Source organism: Apodemus sylvaticus, chromosome 11, assembly GCF_947179515.1.
Source record: "Apodemus sylvaticus chromosome 11, mApoSyl1.1, whole genome shotgun sequence".
In the NCBI taxonomy this organism is placed as follows: Eukaryota; Metazoa; Chordata; class Mammalia; order Rodentia; family Muridae; genus Apodemus; species Apodemus sylvaticus.
The window spans coordinates 4,017,568-4,036,942 of record NC_067482.1 but is presented as its reverse complement, the minus strand read 5'-3'; the positions used below and the strand labels follow the sequence as shown (position 1 = coordinate 4,036,942).

At 37.5% G+C, this 19,375-nt stretch overlaps 1 protein-coding gene across 2 annotated transcripts in view; it reads left to right on the top strand.

Annotated features, from left to right (window-relative positions):
• Nucleotides 1-19,375, top strand: part of Znf326 (zinc finger protein 326) — a 41,558-nt gene that overhangs the window by 11,968 nt on the left and 10,215 nt on the right. For both annotated transcript variants that reach the window (XM_052198513.1, XM_052198512.1), the window contains 3 exons: nt 1,087-1,492; nt 3,759-3,957; nt 8,900-9,011. In XM_052198513.1, the coding sequence (XP_052054473.1) occupies nt 1,087-1,492; nt 3,759-3,957; nt 8,900-9,011 (717 nt within the window). The remainder of the gene's footprint in view (nt 1-1,086; nt 1,493-3,758; nt 3,958-8,899; nt 9,012-19,375) is intronic.

The window sequence follows — 19,375 nt, the reverse complement described above, 5'->3', positions numbered from 1 at the left end:
GGAAAGAGAAATAGTGTTTATATGGCTACCAGGCTTCAGAATTAAATAGTATCTTCAATTGAATGACCTGTAAATCATTGACCAATATAACTTCGTTTAAATGTTTTAGTGTATCAGTTATTGCCCTCTTACATTGTAAGTGTATTTCTGTAGCTGTTATCATTCATCTCCTGTGTAATTGTGAGCTTTTTAAAAACTTTTAAGATAATAAGCAACTTCTGTAATCCTTGTTTTGGATTGTGATAAGTAAAATGATTTGCTTTTTTCTGTTGAGACAGTGTGCTTACCTTTTAGAGTAGTTTTATGTGATAGTTTTCTGATAGGAAATACTTTTTCAAATAATTGCAGGCATTATAAAATGTTTTCTTTCTCATCTGCTTTGAGAATTCATATGTAGGGTTATTATATGCTAGTGGTCCTTTACTTTTACGTTCTGTTTTACATGTTTAGTCTTCTAGATCTGTCAGATATACTAGTCTATATCAGTGTTTAAGGACTGGCCCTGGCTGAAGTTTGGCAGAATGTCAAACTTTATAACCTGAGATAATTCCTCAGCTTTGGCTATTACAGTCAAAATGAGGCAGTTTTGTGATATAGATGATTATTGAGGTGCAAAGGATCAATGTCACAAAGACCCCCTCCCCCATTTATGCAGTCTTCAATTTGTGTCCCTACAAAAAGCCAAATATTGTAAATGTTTTGTAATTTTAAGAATTAGGGAAGAATTAAAGAAAGTTTAATTAGTTTGTGAATTTTAGCAAATAATCTTTTCTAAGACTAGGGCTGGGCTTTAATTATTAGACAGATGAGTCTTATTAAACTAGAAGAGCTGCTAAAAGGCAGAGTTTAAAAACTAAGGTTAACTGAGCTCAATTTATATTTAGAAACTGACTCAGATAGCTTTCTGTCTGGTCTCATGTTGAACTGGCCCAGCCCTAATCAAGTGTGAGCAAAAGTAGAACTATGCAAACCACTATGGTATAAATGAATTTTAGTTGATAAATGTCATCTGATAACTTGTCTTTTGAATTGTCTAACATTAGTAAGCTTACTTTTGTTTTTTCCCTCACTGTGCAACTTTTCCAGGTTTGGACCTTATGAGTCTTACGACTCCAGGTCTTCTCTGGGTGGGCGAGATCTGTACAGATCTGGCTATGGTTTTAATGAACCCGAACAAACCCGCTTCGGAGGTAGTTATGGTGGTCGATTTGAGAGCTCCTACCGGAATAGCCTTGACTCTTTCGGAGGTAGAAACCAGGGCGGGTCTAGCTGGGAAGCACCTTACTCCCGTTCAAAATTGAGGCCTGGGTTTATGGAGGACAGAGGAAGAGAGAATTACTCTTCCTACAGCAGTTTTTCTTCACCCCATATGAAGCCTGCACCTGTAGGCTCTCGGGGGAGAGGAACGCCTGCTTATCCTGAGAGTACGTTTGGAAGCAGAAACTATGATGCTTTTGGAGGACCATCAACAGGCAGAGGCCGAGGCCGAGGAGTAAGTACAACAGAATCTTTTCAGATTCTTTTCAATAGTCACTCTTTTAAACCCTTTCAAGACCATGGTTTTCAACAAGAACAAACACTGTTTGTCCCAGTGTATTTTAACCAGAAGCTGAGTTATGACATTTTAGGTTGGCTGCAAAAGTTTTCCAGCACCTCAGAAAATAAGTTGCAGTGTGAGATGATTATTTATGAAGTTATCTCAAATCTCCCTTTATGAAAAAGGTGAGGATATTAGGTTTGGTCTAAAAGGGGTTAAAAGGAGTTGCATTTTTTCCTTGTAAACACTAGCAGTTTTGCTAGTGAGATAGTTGTTGGATTACTGTAAAAGGTAACAACCCTTTTTGAGCTTCTGAGTAGGTTAAAGGTGCAATGTATAATATGCAATTCATCCTTTGTAACTAAACTCTAGCAAGTAGAATCCCTTCAAGGTTCCATGTTTCCTGTTAAACACATGAGATCAGAAGTCAGTGATAGACGAGGAAAGCTTAGCTCTGTTTATGTGCTGAAGGAGCTGATGTGTACTCTAGATGGTAGAATGATTTGAGGTCAATTTTATTTTGCTAACTTGCTCTCTTTCTGAATGTCCTATTGGCGACTGTTTAATTTCCCCTAGCTCTATTGAGAAAGAATCTCCTTCTTGAATATATATATTTATGGATCCTTCCTAGGAAGTAATATTTTGCAAGTTATTGCCTAACCGGATAATTATACTAGCTTATAGGTGTTTAATTTTCAGACTATAGTATAACAATTATGCTTTGTGATTTGGGTAACTTGGTGATAAATTTTTACCTATTTAGGGTGTGTAGATTATGGGATTATGTAGTTTGGGCATATAAATGCTATTGTATATTTATATTTTTATAGTCTAAGATATTTTACCAAAGTCAGTTGGGTTAATTCTCCTTTCAGAAGAAAGTATTTTGAGAAAAACCATAGTAGTATAGTTTTGACTGTTCATTAGTCTCTGATCATCACTGTAGTTGGTCTTGGTGTAGAGATTTTGCATTTTTAACAGTCACTCTTTACTTACATAAAATGCATTGCACCTTTAATATGTGTACTGAAGGTTTTTCTGATGTGACCATATAAATTACGTGTAAATCTCCCAGGTTAGGTAGACATTTCTAGCCATATATCACTGTGTAAGCAGCAGTGTTGGTGCTCCATACATGGCGGCTTGTAGGTTAGTTCAGAGTAGTTGGAGTAGTAGGCTTTGGGCTTTGAAACGGAAAATACATTGTAGTCTAAAAATTTGGAAAAATATTTAATATCTTCCATACTGTATAATTTTAGGCAAAGGGTTTTTTCTTAATGAAGACTCAGGCATCTATTCTGTTTTCTTGATAGTAAAACTGAATATTCCTATACTTTGTATTTACGCTTCTGGTCTGAGTGGACTTCTCTTTCCTTCCTTCTGTTAGTCAAGTAGATGAACTGGTAGGATCTTTGTTTTAACCTTCACTTGTACAATTCCCATTGGGACCTTCTCTTTAGATTACTCCTCAATCTTTACCTTCTAAAAGTAAGACTATCAGAATAAATTTCTATGCACATGGCCTCTTGGTATAGTGGATTTTATTAATGGTAAGGGAAGAGGTAGGGGCAGAGTCATTTGCTGGTGTGACTCTTTGTCTGTAAACGTGTTTCTCGGCTTCCGGGTCATCCTGTGTTGTTTAGGTAGGGATGTGAGGGCACATCAGACGCAGCTCTGTCTGAAGTGTGCCTTGGAGGTTGACGCTTGCTTGTGCTTTAACTTTCCTACTCCATGCTAATGTTCCATCTTGTCTTCTCATGCCCGTTTCAACAGGGAGAACTCCTAAATGATTCTTTTTTCTCTAAACTACAAAGATGATCATCTTTTAAGCAAGGTTTTAGTATAATAAAGATTTCTTCTAAGGTCTTTGATGGGAAAACATCAAGTAGGAACTCTGAAGAGGAGTTGTCAGAGAGTTGTACAAGTGGTGACCTTCTGACAGGCACACGGTGTTTATGATCTCAAATAATTTTGAATTGTAAAAATTGAAAAAGGACATACCTACCTATGTAATATTGGAAATTCTAATTCACTGGAATTAAGTTCATGTAATAATTTATAAAATTTGTATATGTGCTTTCACAGAGTGGACATGTAAAATTCAGTTACGTTCCACAGAATTTTCAGGTGAAAACTAGTAAATAGATGACAAACGAATTGCATTAATTCCTATTTTATCTATTGACATTATGCTAATGTTTCTTGATTTCACAAATTACAGCATATGGGTGATTTTGGAAGCTTCCATAGACCTGGAATTATTGTTGACTATCAAAACAAACCTGCCAATGTGACGATTGCTACTGCAAGAGGAATAAAAAGAAAAATGATGCAAATATTTATTAAGCCCGGGGGAGCCTTTATCAAGAAACCTAAGCTAGCAAAACCTATGGATAAGATGAACCTCAGCAAATCACCTAGTAAGTAAGACCGTTGCTCAGGATGCTTATTCTCTTAGAACACATTGATCTGTGGTGATTGTTAGTGCTCATATAGAAAAGTACATAAGAGTTATGACTGAAAATAGACCTGTGAATCCCCTTATCTACTTTTTAACCACTTATTACTGTTCAGATGTATGTCTTATTGTTTTGTATGTATGTATGTACAGTGGGCATGTGCTTGCCACAGTATACATGTTGAAGGGCGGGACTTCTGTTCTTCTGTCACTCCACTGTGTGGGTCCCAGGACTGACCTCAGGCCGCCAGGCAGGTGGCAGGGGCCTTTCCTTGCTCATCCACTGTCAGCCTCACATGTACCTTTACAATTAATGTGCACTGGTCAGTTCAATGTTCTCTGAGCCTTATTACCTCTCTTTCTTGGGACAAGGTCTCACTATATAGTTCCTGCATGGCCTAGAACTTGATACATAGACCAGGTTGGCCTTGAACTCAGAGATTCACTTCTCTGCCTTCTGAGTGATAGGATTAAAGGCATGTGCCATCACACCCAGCATCGTTTTTAAAAGGCTTTGCAGATGATTTTGATTCCGATTCTTTTCTTGGATGTTATATTTATTGTTGGATGAGTATATGTCATACTGTACAGAACTCTCTGTCAGGACAAAGGGAAGAAAAATTTCCTAGTCCTTGGCATTAGGTCATATGCTTCTTCTAGAAAACTAGTTTGCTTTTAGTCTTCTGGAGATGATATCTCTTAGAGATAATTATTTTTCTGTTATTATAGAGTTGGAAAATTCAAGTCCAAATAAGATAATTTATACTAGTGCTGAGGGGTGTTACTCTCCTAGTAATAAGCTTAAAAAGAATTGAAAAATTTACACTTTATAATTTGCAGTCTTAATTCAAACAAAGAGGTACTGGCCCAGTGACATGGATCTGTAGAGAGAGTTGAGAAATAGGAAGGGAGCCATCCATGATCCCTTGGTTTTAACCAGACTGTGGAGACTGACTATTCAGCATAGGGGAGAACAGTCCTTGTGTCAAGTAGTTAAACTAGCTGACTTGCCTTATACAAATGCTAACATGAAAGAACTGCTTCTAGAAGAACAAAATTCAAAATCCTCTTAGCAGAAAGCATAGGTAAGTATTCATAACTTTGTATTTAACAAGGAATTTTTATACAGGACACCAAAAGCACTAGCAACAAATAAAAATAAAAACTAAATTTAATCAAAATTAAAAACCTTTCTGCTTCAAAGACTGTGATTAGTAGAGAGTTAAAAGAAATTGTGTATGGTCGTATACACCTGTAATCTCGGGACTCTGAGATCTTGTAATCTAGACTCGGGACCTGTAATCTTGGGAGCCTGAGGCAGAAGGATTGTGAATTTGAAGTCCTATTGCACACATAAGACTTTGTATCTTTCTTTTCTTTTTTTAATATTTGTTTATTTTATGTATATGAGTATACTCACTGTCTTTAGACACACCAGAATGGGCATCCGATCCCACAAACGGGTGTGAACTGTCATGTGGTTGCTGGGAATTAAACTTGGGACCTCTGGAAGATCAGTCAGTGTTCTTAACCACTGAGCCATATCTCCAGCCCAAGACTTGGTTTCTTTTACTCCTCATAAAATATAAAAAAATATTTTTGCCGACTGTGTATCTAAGAAAGGACTTGTATCCAAAGTATATAATGAACTTTAACTCACTAACAAAAAGACATAAATAACATAATAGACACAGAATATATTCAATATTTTTAAAAAGACCTATAAATAACCAACAAGTACACATAAAGCTCATCAACAATCACTTATCAGATAAATGCAGAAAGTATCATAATTATATATTTCATGTTCTCCAGAATGAGGAGAATAAAAAAGATTTTTAACCAGCCTAGCATGTCTATGGAGAAAATTGCTTTATAAAAAATCAGTTAATTGATTTATAGTAAGAGGGAGAGAGGGTGTGCATGTGTGTCTGGAGTTAAGAGGACAGCTGGGTGGAGTTGGTGCTTCCAGCTTTTTTATGGGTTCTAAGGATAGTTTCAGACTGCCAGACTTGTATGACAAACACTTTCTGCTGAGCCATTTCACTCCCTCCTTCTCCTTCCTTTGAAGATGTGATCATGTTCTGTAGTCCTGACTGGCTCATTATTGGCCTATAGAATCTGAGATGGTTTCCAATTCAAGGTGGTCAACTTAGCTTTGGCCACAAATAGACCAGCTCAGGGTAGTCCTCCTGCATTGGGTCCAATCGTTGGAATTATGGCTCTTTGCCAATGTGCTTGGTAGCTGTGTAGAAATTTCTACATTGCTGTAAAAACATGAACAACAGGGCATGCACTTTGAAAAAGAGCCTGGCATCCCTAACGTGATTAAAGTGAATTATATGACTCAGCAATCCATTCCTAGAGGTAATACCCAGGAAAAAACCTAGCGGTCCACACAAAAGCATATATAACTATGTGCTGTGCAGTGTTTTGGCTAAGGATAGATTGTATATACAAAGAGAATACAGAATAAGTTCTTGCAAACAATGTCATGTTTTTCAAACTTGTTTTGAGAAAACTATAAACTTTTTTTTTAAACCAAAACAACTTCAAAATCTGAGCTGCTGCCTCTTTCTTTCTTTCTTTCTTTCTTTCTTTCTTTCTTTCTTTCTTTCTTTCTTTCTTTCTTTCTTTCTTTCTGTCTGTCTGTCTGTCTGTCTTTCTTTCTTGGTTTTTTTTTGGATTTGTTTTTTTCGAGACAGGGTTTCTCCGTATAGTCCTGGCTGTCCTGGAACTCACTCTGTAGACCAGGCTGGCCTTGAACTCAGAAATTCACCTGCCTCTGCCTCCCAGAGTGCTGGGATTGCAGGCGTGCGCCATCACCGCCTGGCTTAAATCTGAGCTTCTTATTGAGTAGTTTCATTGAAGGAATTGTGCTTTAAATAACATTGATGATAGTAAAAATTCTTCCTAAAAGGAGTAGGGGAGCAATCAAGTCCAGAATAGTTTCTAATTAAAAACATTTTAACTTAAAAGTAGGGGCTTATAATTCTGAAATACTGACAGTGTATTTGTTTTTTAATGTTTTATCTCCATTTAAATTAAGTTAGTAAGTGTATACAATTTGATAAAAGCATGCTTTTAAAGTGTTTTTTTTTCTTTTGAGGGGTCTTTTCCAGATTGATTTATTTATATTTTATGTGTATGAATGTTTTGCTTAAATGCATATTTGTATACCATATGTATGCCTGGTCCTCATGGCGGCCAGAAGAGGGTGTTGTGTCCCCTGGAACTGGGATAGTTGTGAGCTCTCAGGAATGCTAGGTGTTGAAGCCAGCCAGGCCCTTTGGAAGAAGACTCAGTGCTCTTTACTGCTGTCCATCTCTGCAGCCTGCCCCGATTTTAAGTGTCAATAGTAACACAGTATTTACTGAATGCCTCCTATACATGGCACTAAAGATGGTACACACATTACCTGGTATATTTTTAAGCCAAGTTGATGAGGGGTAGTTATGTGTGTCAAACTTTCTAGAGCTGACAAAACAGGCAAAGACAGATAATTGGCGTCTTGGGTCAAACACCCAGGAAGTGACAGAGCCAGATTGTACTAAGGCAGCTTCTGTGCCTAAAAGCACTGCACCTGGACCTCTGTTTGGCCATAACAGAGTTTGCTTTGTATTATTTCCCATCATTTAATTATTTTGAATATATTTATCCCATGCCTTGAACTTACTTTGTAGCGGAGGAGGAACTTAAAGTTTACATGCTCCTCCCTCTGCTTCCTAGGTGCTTGGAATTATAGGCATGAAGCACTGGATCTGATTTATTTATATTTTGTGCTATGTATAATGCTATGTATTTATATATATGTGTTGAGATGGTGAGGGGTACATGTGTTCATGTATGTGGAGACCAAAGATCAGCATCAGGCATCTTCCTCAGTTGTGTGTTTGTTTGAGGCAGGGTTTCCTGCTGAACCTGGAACTTAGCAATTTTGGTTTGATTGTTTGGCCAGCAAGCTTCAAAGATCCTTCTTGTGTCTTCCTCTCCAGTCCTGGAATGTGTCTGCCGCCCTGCCCTGCCCAGCTTTTTAAGTGGGGGTTAGGGGTCTGTGCTCAGGTCTTTATGCTTGTGTGGCAAACATCTTACCCACTGAGCTGTATCCGTAGCACCGCCCCCTTTCTCCTTATCTCCCGCCCTCCTTCCCTCTCTCGCTCTCTTCATCATTTATATATTTGCACATGTGTGTTACCCATATCTGTGTGTGCATATACAGAGGCCAGAAGATAATTTTGGGTTTTTTGCTATATCATTCTTTATCTTATGCCCTTGAGACAAACTCCTTCACTAAATCAGAAGTTAGAACGGTAGATTATAAAACCCCTGACTCTCCTTTATTCACACCCCAAAGTGTTGTTGGGGTTTTAGGACTGGTGTGACCTTTACACGCGCCTGGAGACAGACCCTTCATGCTTGTGCAGTGAGTGAGCTTACTATCTCCTCAGCTTCCTTTTTAAAGAACTTTTTCTCAGGGCTGGAGAAATGGCTCAGTGGTTAGAGTTCCTTCTGCAGAGGACCCAGGTTTGGTTCATAGCACCCACATGGCAGCCAACAACTGTATGTAATTCCAGTTACAGGTTCTGGTCTCCACGGACATTGCATATACATTATACATGTGGTGTATTTACATACACGCAAACAAAAAATACTCATTTGTAAAATAAAAATAGCTAACAAAAACTTTTTTCTAATTATAAATATTTTGATCTATCATTAAAAATAGGAAATATAGTATTTGCTTTCTCCAGATATATTGAATATAAAACATAAGAATAAGCAAAAATAAGCATATTTAAACAAAAATATGTAGCAAATAGTCATATAGAAATGAAGCAGACATAGAAAGTAACAGTGTATTAAAATGAAGGGTTTTTTTCCTTTTTTTTTCTTCCTAATCTTAGCAAAAACTGATCCTAAAAATGAAGAAGAAGAAAAGCGGCGAATTGAGGCTCGTCGAGAGAAGCAAAGACGTAGACGAGAGAAAAACAGTGAGAAATATGGAGATGGATACAGGTTTGTGGTCACTAAATCAAAAATGAGACTTACTAGAAGGTAGATTTTCTTTTGTAAATGAGGTGCTTTTCCTGAGTATAGTGTCACATGCCTGTACCCTCTACTTACAAGGTTGTGCAGGAAGAATGTTCAGGTTAGACCACAGACTGAGACCCTATCTTGAAAAAGTTTCCTAAAATTGGCAAATAATATTTTAACGAATATGGAAAAAGTTTGAATCAACAGAGATTTGACTAAATTAATAAAGGAATGGGGCTAGGGCTGTTGGTAGAGTGTGTGTCTTCAGTACACAAAGACACTAATGCTCTAGACTAAGAAAGCTTGAGTTTTATTAGTGTAAAAGTTATTTACACTAGAGATGCCAGGGAAGACTGTGAAAGAATGATACTTGAAGAGGCACTGGCAGTCTTGGATAATGACACATTGGAAGTCTTAATTGTGGGCCTGGGAGGTGGGCTGGTGGGCACGAGGGTCTCAAGGAAGAGCTAGCGCCGCACAGCACAGGAACTTCCCTCCCACACAGGTGAGGACCCGTCGCCTACAGAGAGGTGGGTCAGCGGTGGGCAAGAGGGTCTCAAGGAACAGGTACACAGATGTACAAAGGATACAGGGAAGCTCACTGGTAAGTGTATAGTATGATGCCCAGCACTGAAAACAGGTTGTGATAGGCAGAGGACAGAATTATTAGCCTGTAAGCAGACTGCATTTATATAAGCATGTAATATATATGTAAAAAATGATGTGCTAAATAAAAAGGGTTGATTAAACAATTAAATTTTAGAGTCAGTTTATCCTCTTATCCTATGTAGGGAGATTAGAAATTAAAAAAAAAATGCAAAAGGAGAGTAAAACGAAGGATTTTCCTTTCTATAACATTTTTTTTCCAGGCTTAAAGTTAGTTTATTATAGGTATGAAAGAAATGGTGAGATCTGGGAAGATAACTCAGCAAGAAAAAGGATGTTTTGCTTTTCTAAACCCATGTTTAGTTCCTAGCGTGTTGTGAGGCACAGATCTGCCTATTACTTCATCTTCAGAGGATCCAGTGGCCTCTTCTGGCCTCCTTGGATAGGCCCCGAACACCACCTAAACAAAAGTAAGATGAATTTTAGAAAAAGATGAATAGATTTGACTATGGACTTAAAATCTTTTTTTTTTAAACAAAAGATTTATTTATATTTCATGAATCTTTGCCTACATGTATGCATATGATTATATGTATGCAAAAGCTACAGAAGTCAGAGGGCAGACAGAGGGTCTTCTGGAGCTGGAGTTAAGATTGCAGCCGCCCTGTGGGTGCTGAGAACTGAACCAGGCTCCTCTGTAAGAACAGCAAGTGCTCTTAATCACTGAGCCGTTCCTTTAGCTTTAGGACTCAAAACCTGAAAGGAAAGCAAGTGGTCTTAGAAAATATAATTATAAGAAGTCACTGATGTCTAATTTAAACATTAACCTTTATAAAAATTACCCTCTTATTTTGAAAGAAAGAAAACTAAGGTATCTGGTGTATAATTTAGTGAAGGAACATAGCTACTTAACACCTTGAGGGAAATGTTGAGATAGTAATTTAAACCAAATGAAAAATAAGTAGCATGCTGTTTCATTAGAAATATGGGTTTGCCCGCTGGGGTGTAAGCACATCAACTTATTTAGTGGGCAATTGTATAGTGTTATAGCTATTAGAAATCAGATGGCAGTTTTAAAAAGTTAATCAACTTTGTATCATTGATTTTTACCAAGTAAATAACCTAAAAACACAGCTTAATCTACAGAAAATATTATTATAACATGATTACATTTAATCCTAATGGGAATTAAATATCAGTTCTAGAGAATGATGAAGTTGATGTAAATTTTGACGTATTGCCTTATGAGCTCATGTTAAAAATGAATATTACTATGGAGAAAAGGGTAAAAGTAGAAAAACACATATTTAAAATGTAAATTATGCATCAGGAAAAACATGGGAACAGGGTCTCCCTATGCAGTGCTGGCCTTGACTCTGTGAGCCTCCTTGCTCAGCCTTTTGGTGCTGAGATTACAGATGGGGGCCACTCTGCCCATCAGGACGTTTTTAAAGAGACTCCTTATGTTAGGGAAATAAAGAATATAAAATCTCCAAAGTACAAATACAAAATCTTATATCTAGCTTTAATAATCTGGTTCTTTTCTGGTTTATCGCTTCTAGTTTACAATTATTTGAGAAACAATAGAATTAAACATAATAAGAATTACTCCATAAAGAAGAGTTACAATTTTTTTTCTTATTTTTGAGATAATAATATACTTAGGTTATTTTCCCCTTTCCTTTCTTCCCTGCAAACCCTCCCATATCTGCCTCCTTCCTCTCTTTGAAATTTGTGGGCTCTTTTTTATTAACTTTTACTTGCATGCACGTATAAGTACCTATGTAGATGTTCCTAATGTTGGTGTAATGTTACTTGATTTGCATACTTGTGTGTTTTCCGGGCTGACTGTTTGGCACTGGATGATCAGTTGATGTGCTCTTCCCTGGGGAAGACTATTTCTCCCATTTTCAGCATTCTTTAGTTGACTATAGTTCATTGTCTAGAGACCTTGTGGGCTTTTCCTCATCCACTTTGGCATGTCCTTGTTCAGCTCCTGTTTAGGCGTCATGTTGGTGAGTTTTTATGGTGTAGCTTTTGCCATTACTGGGAGACAAAATTTCACAACAAATTCCCTGGTCCTTTGGCTTTTACAGTCTTTCCCCTTCTTCTGCAATGTTTCTGAGACTTAGGTATGGGGGTTGTTTTGGGAATAGGTTCTACAACATTGATTGCATTTTGATTGGTTGTAGTTTTCTATAATGGTCTTTGTGGCAAAGACAAGTTCCTTTCTGAGATATGAAAACTGCACTTACCCATAGCCACAAGGACAAGGGTTTTGGTGTACTTGGGCATTATGTTGGTTTGCTAAGTGGTGGTTGTAGATTGTTTGGATCCATGAGCTCACTAGCCTTCGGTAGTTGGCTAGGTTTCTAGAATCAGCCATGATTCCCTCTAGTTGAGAGGGTCCTAAGTCCAATCAGAGAGCTATTGGTTATTGCTGGGGTCTGGGTGCCTCTGCTGCACTTCGAGAGAGCATGTAACATCTGTCTTTCTAGGTCTGGGGCAACTCAACTCAGCACAGTTTTTTTTTAAACTTTCATCTGTTTACTTGCAAATTCATGTTTTCTTCTTTTTTTTTTGCAGCTGAGTAATATTTCATAGTGTATATGCACCTTTTTTTGTTAATCATTTGTTAGTTGAAGGATATTGAGGTTGTTTGTATCTTCCAGCTACTGTGAAAGAGCAGTGATCACATGTGAGCAGTTATCTGTAGAGTAGGATGTTGTGGTCTTGGGACATAGCCAAGGAGTGGTGTAGCGGGTCATATGGTAGATTTATTTTTTAGCTTTTGAGAGGTCTTCATGCTGATTTCCATACTCGTTTGCAGTCCCTCCAACAGTGAATGATGTTGCATCCCTCTAGCATTTGTTGTTGGATTATTTATTTATTTGTTTATTTATTTATTTATTTTTAATTTTTGACATTCTGATGGAGGTAAGATGAAATTGCCTTTTTTTTTGTTTGTTATTGCTAGGGATGATGAGCAGTTTTTGAGATTTTTCTTAGCCTTTCCCCCCTTCATTCAAGACCACTCTGTTTAGGATCCTGGTCCATATTTTGAATGCCCCCTACCTCTTTTTTAAAGTCCTGGATATATATATATATATATACACATACATACACACACACACATATACATACATATACATACATACACACACACACACACACGCGCGCGCGTGTGTGTATGTGTGTATATCTATCTATCTATATCTATCTATCTCTATCTATCTATCTATCTATCTATCTATCTATCTATCTATCTATCTATCTATCTATCTATCTCTATAGCTATATAGCCTGGAACTGGATATTAATCCTCTGTCAGATGTGTAGCTGGCTAAGATTCCAATTCTCTGGGTTTCCCCTTTTGGATTGTTTCTTTAGCTGTGCAGACAGTGTTAGCTTTATGAAGTCCCGTGTGTTAGATGTTAGCTACTGTGTAGTATTGCCTGTGTTTCCTTCTAGCATTTTCAGGTTTCCTTAGCTGTCCAGCCTGGTAGATGTGGGTCTGTTCTCATTCCTCTGTGTGTGGAATTGAGTTTTCTCAGCACTGTCTGCTGATGATGCTTTTTTCCTCCAGATTGTGTTTTTGGCGTCAAATATTAAATGGTTGAAGCTATGAGTACTCATGTAGGTCTTCAATTTTGTTCTGTTGTCTGCGTGTCTGTTTCTGTGCCAGTACCCTAATCCTAACTCTCATTTTCATTACTATGGCTTTGCAGTGTATCTTAAGATCTGGAATGGTTTTGTTTTGTTTTGTTCAGGATTGTTTTGACTATCAGGGATCTTTTGTGGTTCCATATGAATTTTAGGATAGTTTTTTTTTCTATGTTTGTGAAGAGTGAGATGGGGATTTTTTTTATTGGGATTGCATTGAATCTGTAACTAGCTTTTACTGAAACAGTCATTTTCCTAATGTTAATTCTTCCAGCCCCTGAGTGTGGGGTGCCTTTCCATTTTCTACTGTCTTTTCTCAATCTCTTTGTTCAGAGGCTTAAAAGTTTTCATTTTTGAGATCTTTTGCTTCCTTGGTTGAGTTTATTTGAAGATACTTAATTTTCTTTGAAGCTATTGTGAATGGGGATGTTCATGATCTTATCTTTGGATGTTTTGTTGTTGGTGTATAGAAAAGCTATTGATTTATGCAAGTTGATCCTGTATCCTGCCACATTGCTTAATTTGTCATTTATAAAACTTTCCTGGTACAATATCTGGGGTCTGTAGAGTTATCATGTTATCTGCAATAGGGATAGTTTGATTTCTTTCACTATATGTATCCCTTTAATTTCCTTCTCTTGCCTTATTGCTATAGCTAGTACTTCAAGCACAACATTGGAAAGGAATGGGGATAGTAGACATCCCTGACTTCAGTGGGATTGCTTCAAACTTTTGTCCATTTATGATGCTGGTTGTGGGTGTCTCATACATAGCGCTTACATGTTGCTATGTCCTCTAAGCCTTTGGGGGCATGTTGGACCTTGTCAGTTTCTGCATCTAATTGTTGTCATTTATTGACTTTAGTATGTTCAACATCACTGTACTCAGGGATAAAGTCAACTTGGTCATGCTGGATAATCTTTCTAATGTATATCTGTATTTTGTTTGCAGGTATTTTAGTGAGTATGTTTGAGTCTTGTGATGAGGGATATTGGCCTGTAGTTTTTTTTTTTTTAGGGGGTAGGGGACTGTTTTTACCTGGTTTTTAGTATTAGAGTGATAACTGGCTTCGTAGGACTTTGGAGGGCCTCTGCTTCTATTTTTTGAAATATTTGGAAAGGAGTTTGCTATAGTATTTGAATGTCTGTATTTGAATGTCTGGTAGAATTCTACTGTGAGTACATTTGGTCCCAGCCTTTTTGTTTTTAACCGGGGAAAGCTTTAGGTTGCTGACTTCTTGCTTTAATTTTGGTAGTTTTGCAGAATCTAGAAATCCATCCATTTCTTTTAGGTTTTCCAGTTTCATGGAACACAAGTTTTTAAAATATTTCCTTATAATATTTTGAATTTCTTTGATGTTTGTTGTAATGTTTCCTTGTTCATTTCTGATTGTGTTATTTTTGCATACTCTCTTGCCTGCCTGCCTGCCTGCCTGCCTACCTACCTTCCTTTTTTTGAGGGAGGGTTGTTGAGCGGTGGGTCTGTCAATCTTGTTTATCTTCTCTTAACAGCTCTTCGGTTCAGTGATTCTTTGTACAGTTTTGGTTGTTTATTTCATTGATTTCTTTGATTTGTATTTTTTTGCAGTTGATTTGGTTTGGCTTTGGTTTGTTCTTTTTCACGCCTTCCACTTGCATCACTGTCATCCATGTGTGCTCTTTAACCTAATGTAGACGTCTCCTTATGGGGCTGTGCTCTCTGCGCCAGGGGTTTTGCTGTGTCTGCATTTTTATTTAACTCCAAGAAATTTTTATTTCTATCTTGTTTCATTTTCAACAACACATTCTTCAATCTCCATGAGTTGTGTATTTACTAGAAGTGTGTTTAATGTCAGCTTTAAATCTTACTGCATAGTGGTCAAATGGGATACAAAGAGTGATTTTAGTCCTTTTGAACTTGTAAACATTTGTTTTGGTTCCCAGGATATGGTTTATTTTAGCAAAGCTTCAGTGTGCTACTTTGTACAATGTATATTCTTTGGTGTTTGGGTGGAATATTCTGTAAATCTCTGTTAATTCCATTTGTTGTATGATATTAATTAAGTCTGGGGGCTGGAGAGATGGCTCAGTGGTTAAGAGCACTGAGTGCTCTTCCAGAGGTCCTGAGTTCATTCCCAGCACCCATCTATTTTTGTTTTCAATGATCTGTTCATTGGGGAAAAGTGAGGTATTGAATGAAATCCCTTACTATTTTTTTTGTTTTTTGAGACAAGGCTTCTCTGTGTAGCCCTGGCTGTCCTGGAACTCTGTAGACCAGGCTGGCCTCAAACTCTATGAGATCTACCTGTCTCTGCCTCTTGAGTACCAGGATTAAAGGCTTGTGCCACCATTGCTGTTTTGAAATTTCCTTCTATTAATGGACTAGTGTTAATCTGTGTTATTAAAGCCAGTAGTGAGTTTTTTTTTTTTTTAATAAAATAGCATGCTCCAGAATTTGATACCTATGTATGTTTAGGATGGTAAAGTCCTCAAAAAACAAAAAAAAAAACAAAAAACAAAACAACAACAACAACAAAAAACCCTCCTTAATGCCAGACCGTGGTGGCGCATGCCTTTAATCCCAGCACTGAATTTCTGAGTTCGAGGCCAGCCTGGTCTACAGAGTGAGTTCCAGGACAGCCAGGGCTACACAGAGAAACTCTGTCTCACACACACAAAAAGATGGTAACGTTTAGTTAACTGTTCCTTTTATTAGAATGAAGTATCCCTTGTTATCTTTGCTGTTTGGTTTTAGTTTGAAGTCTGTTTTGTTAGGTTTTAGGATTGAGAAGCCTGCTTGCTTCCTGGTCCCATTTTATTAGATATGTTTAAAGATATGATGTGTTGCTTCTTGTAGACAACAGATTTTGTTTCTTGCCATTCAGTAAGCATGCATATTTTGATTAGAGAATTGAGGCCACTGATATTTAAAGTTATTATTATTTTTTAAAGTTATTATTGAAATGTACTTGTTAATTACAGTCATCATGCTGTTGATTCTTGGTGTTCTGTTCTCAGGGGTACTTTGTGTTTTAATAATTATGGCTTCATATTTTTCCATAGTCTCTGCTATGTTCAGTTTCTCTCTTCAACCTAAATTATTGCTTCCTATATTTTCCTTAGGTTTGGTTTTTGGATATATATGTATTTTTTTTCCTTTTTTGGTTTTTGTGTGTGTGTGTGTGTGTATGTATATATATATATATCCAAAAGAATGTATATAGGAGAAGAAAGAAAAAATAAACCTTTCCATGATATAAACAGAACAAAACAAAAAGTGTGTGTGTGTGTGTACATTTTTTTGTGCTGCTTATATCATGGAAAGGTTTCTTTCTTCTTCAGTCATGGTAGATAGTTTTGCTGTGTATATTAGTCTGGGTGGAGTCATAGTCTTTTAGGACTTGGGATGCATTGCTCCAGGCTTTTCAAAAATTCCTTTGAGAAACCTGCTCTTATTCTGATAGGTTTTGTTTACCTGTGACTTCTGTTTCCTCCTGCAGCGTTCTCCTCCCTTTCTCTGTGTGTACACTCAGTGCTCTAGCTATGCTCTGCCGATGGCGGCTTCTTCTCTGTCCAGTCAGTGTGCTTAGTGTCTGCGCACTCCCGCCTGTGTGGGGTGACTTCCCCTAGTGTGGGGTGACTTCCCCTAGTGTGGGGAACTGTGCTTCTGTCATCTCGTCTGTGCCATTGACTTGGGATTCTTCTCCTTCATCTGTGCCTATAATTTGGAGGCCTGATTAGTTCATGGTGTTTCACTTTTCCTGCATGTTTCTTTCCTATGGTTTTTGTTTTTTAATTTTTATATGTCTTATTTTGTTGGTCTAGGTCCTCTCTACTCTGTATCCTGATCCATTCTATCTTCTGTTTGATTCTCTTTTATCAGGGTTTCCTGTGAGTTCCAGCTGAGTTACTGGACTCTCCCTCTCCGTCTCAGCTTGAGTCCTCCTCAGTGTTTCTGTCTCCTCATGGAGTCCCATTCTCAAGCCCCGGCCTGTCTTCATCATTTCCTTCAGCCTGATTTGTGTTTTCTAGGCATCACTTAGGAATTTATTCTCCTTACGTTCTGTTTCCTTAATTTCATTGATGTATTTCTTTGTGGTTTTAAACATCTTGAATTTTTTGGTGAAGTTTATCATTTTTCTTTTAAGTTCTGTGTCCTCGGTTTCACTTAGGTGATTTTTTATTGGCAAACATTTCTACAGAACTGGTAGAGTTGGAAAGACGATACTACTTTGTTCTTTCATAGTGTTCCTAGTTTTCTGATGAGATCTGGCATGTAGAGTTGTTTTGTTAGCTCTTGGTCTGAAGAGAGGATGTGCAGGTGGGTTGGAACTAAGGGTGGGCGTGGCTTGTGGAATGAAGTGAGGTGGACAGGACATGGTCCAAGCCTGTGAGCTGTGGGCACTGGATCAGGCTCAGTGCAAAGGTTGGATGGAGGAGTGGGCAGGTGGATAGGTAGGTAGTATTCTGGCAGAAACGTAGGCCAGGGCATCAGGTGTGGGGCTTGGAATTCATCTGAAGGGTTGGGGAGCAGAGGTGGATGGGTAAGGTCAGAGAGACTCACTGAGCTAGATCTCAGTGGGAGAAGGAAGCAGGAGAGCTGGCTGAGTAGTGGAGTGTTAGAGTGTTTTGTTTTGTTTTTTACCGTTTAATCAATTTATTTATAAACTTGAGTCTAGGATATATGAGACCTGGTCTCAAAAAAACAACAAAAACCCCAAATAAATGGAGAAAGTGAGACCAAAGGGTATGAGACAGGTCCGCGAGTCTAAGAGGTTTTCTAATTTCCAAAGAGGATTCATAGCTAAGGCCTTGGGTGTGTCCTCGCTTTGGCTGCATCTCCAACCCTGAGTCTTACCCTCTAAGTAACCCCTCCTTTCTTCTTTCCCTTAGGGTCCTCAGGGTTGTCACTTCTGTATGGAAGCTCCCGGTTGCGAGTGTTAGAGTTTTAACGGGACCATTTGGTCTTTGTTTCACCCTTGCTCCATATTTCTTTAAATTACATTTGGCATAAATAATAGTTATGTTATACTGTAGTGTGGAAGTTAAACAGTTTGTGTTAAATATATAGGAGTCTGAGTACAATTATTATATTAAAATTTGTATTTTAATTATTCTGAGTACTGTTCCTATTAAAATTTGAAAATAGATTTGAATTTGATAAAACTGTTAGTAGAATAAACTTTGCAATTAGGAAAAAAATAAAAGAACTACATTTTTCATTTTTTTCTTCATAGCTTTAAGCCTTACAATTCAGTTTGTCATTTTATAGAATATGAATCTTAAGAAAAGATCCTATAGTGTTTTATGCTTTAAAAACAATATTTGTGATCGATTAAACCAGGCGCTAACACATATTACAGATATGCACTACTAGTGAGTTCCATCTGTAGTCTTGTGTACAGTTATTTTAATTAACCAGTCAGTTTAATTAACTAGAGCAGTTTTACTTTGTTAGGAAGATTTGAGGTTGATGGTAAATGACTACTTTTGGATAGGTTTCTTGATAATTGAATATTTTCACTATGTTGAAGAGGGAACTGTGTGTACTATTTAGGTGAACCTAGGGTGAGACTCAGCAGTATGTGCTGAAAAAATGCCAGAAGAGAAATATGAAATAGTCAGTCTTATTAGCAATAACTTTTGGATCACTGGCAGTAAATTCCAGGAGGCAACATGATGGTGTTATTTGAACTGAATTCAGTTCTAAGAATGGGAAAATTGCAAGGACTGTGAGAGGCAATCCAGGTAGACTGCTTGCCTTAAGGTAAAAGCAAACAAGTAGGCGTTGTACTGATAATGCAGAAGTAGAAAACTGGATTGGAAAGAAGGAATGATTTTAAAATGTAACAGTTAAGATATTTAATAAAGACATAGGATGTGCTATGTATTGCTAAGAGATTCTTGGGTACAGATAAAAAAAAGAGAGAGTAGCAACTCAAGGCATTTGGAGGTTATGTTTTTTATTTTTAGTGTTTGTTTTTTTGTTTTTTTAAAATAAAGATTTATTTATTTTATATATGTGAGTGGTGCACTGTTGCTGTCTTCAGACACACCAGAAGAGGGTGAGTGGTGTACTGTTGCTGTCTTCAGACACAC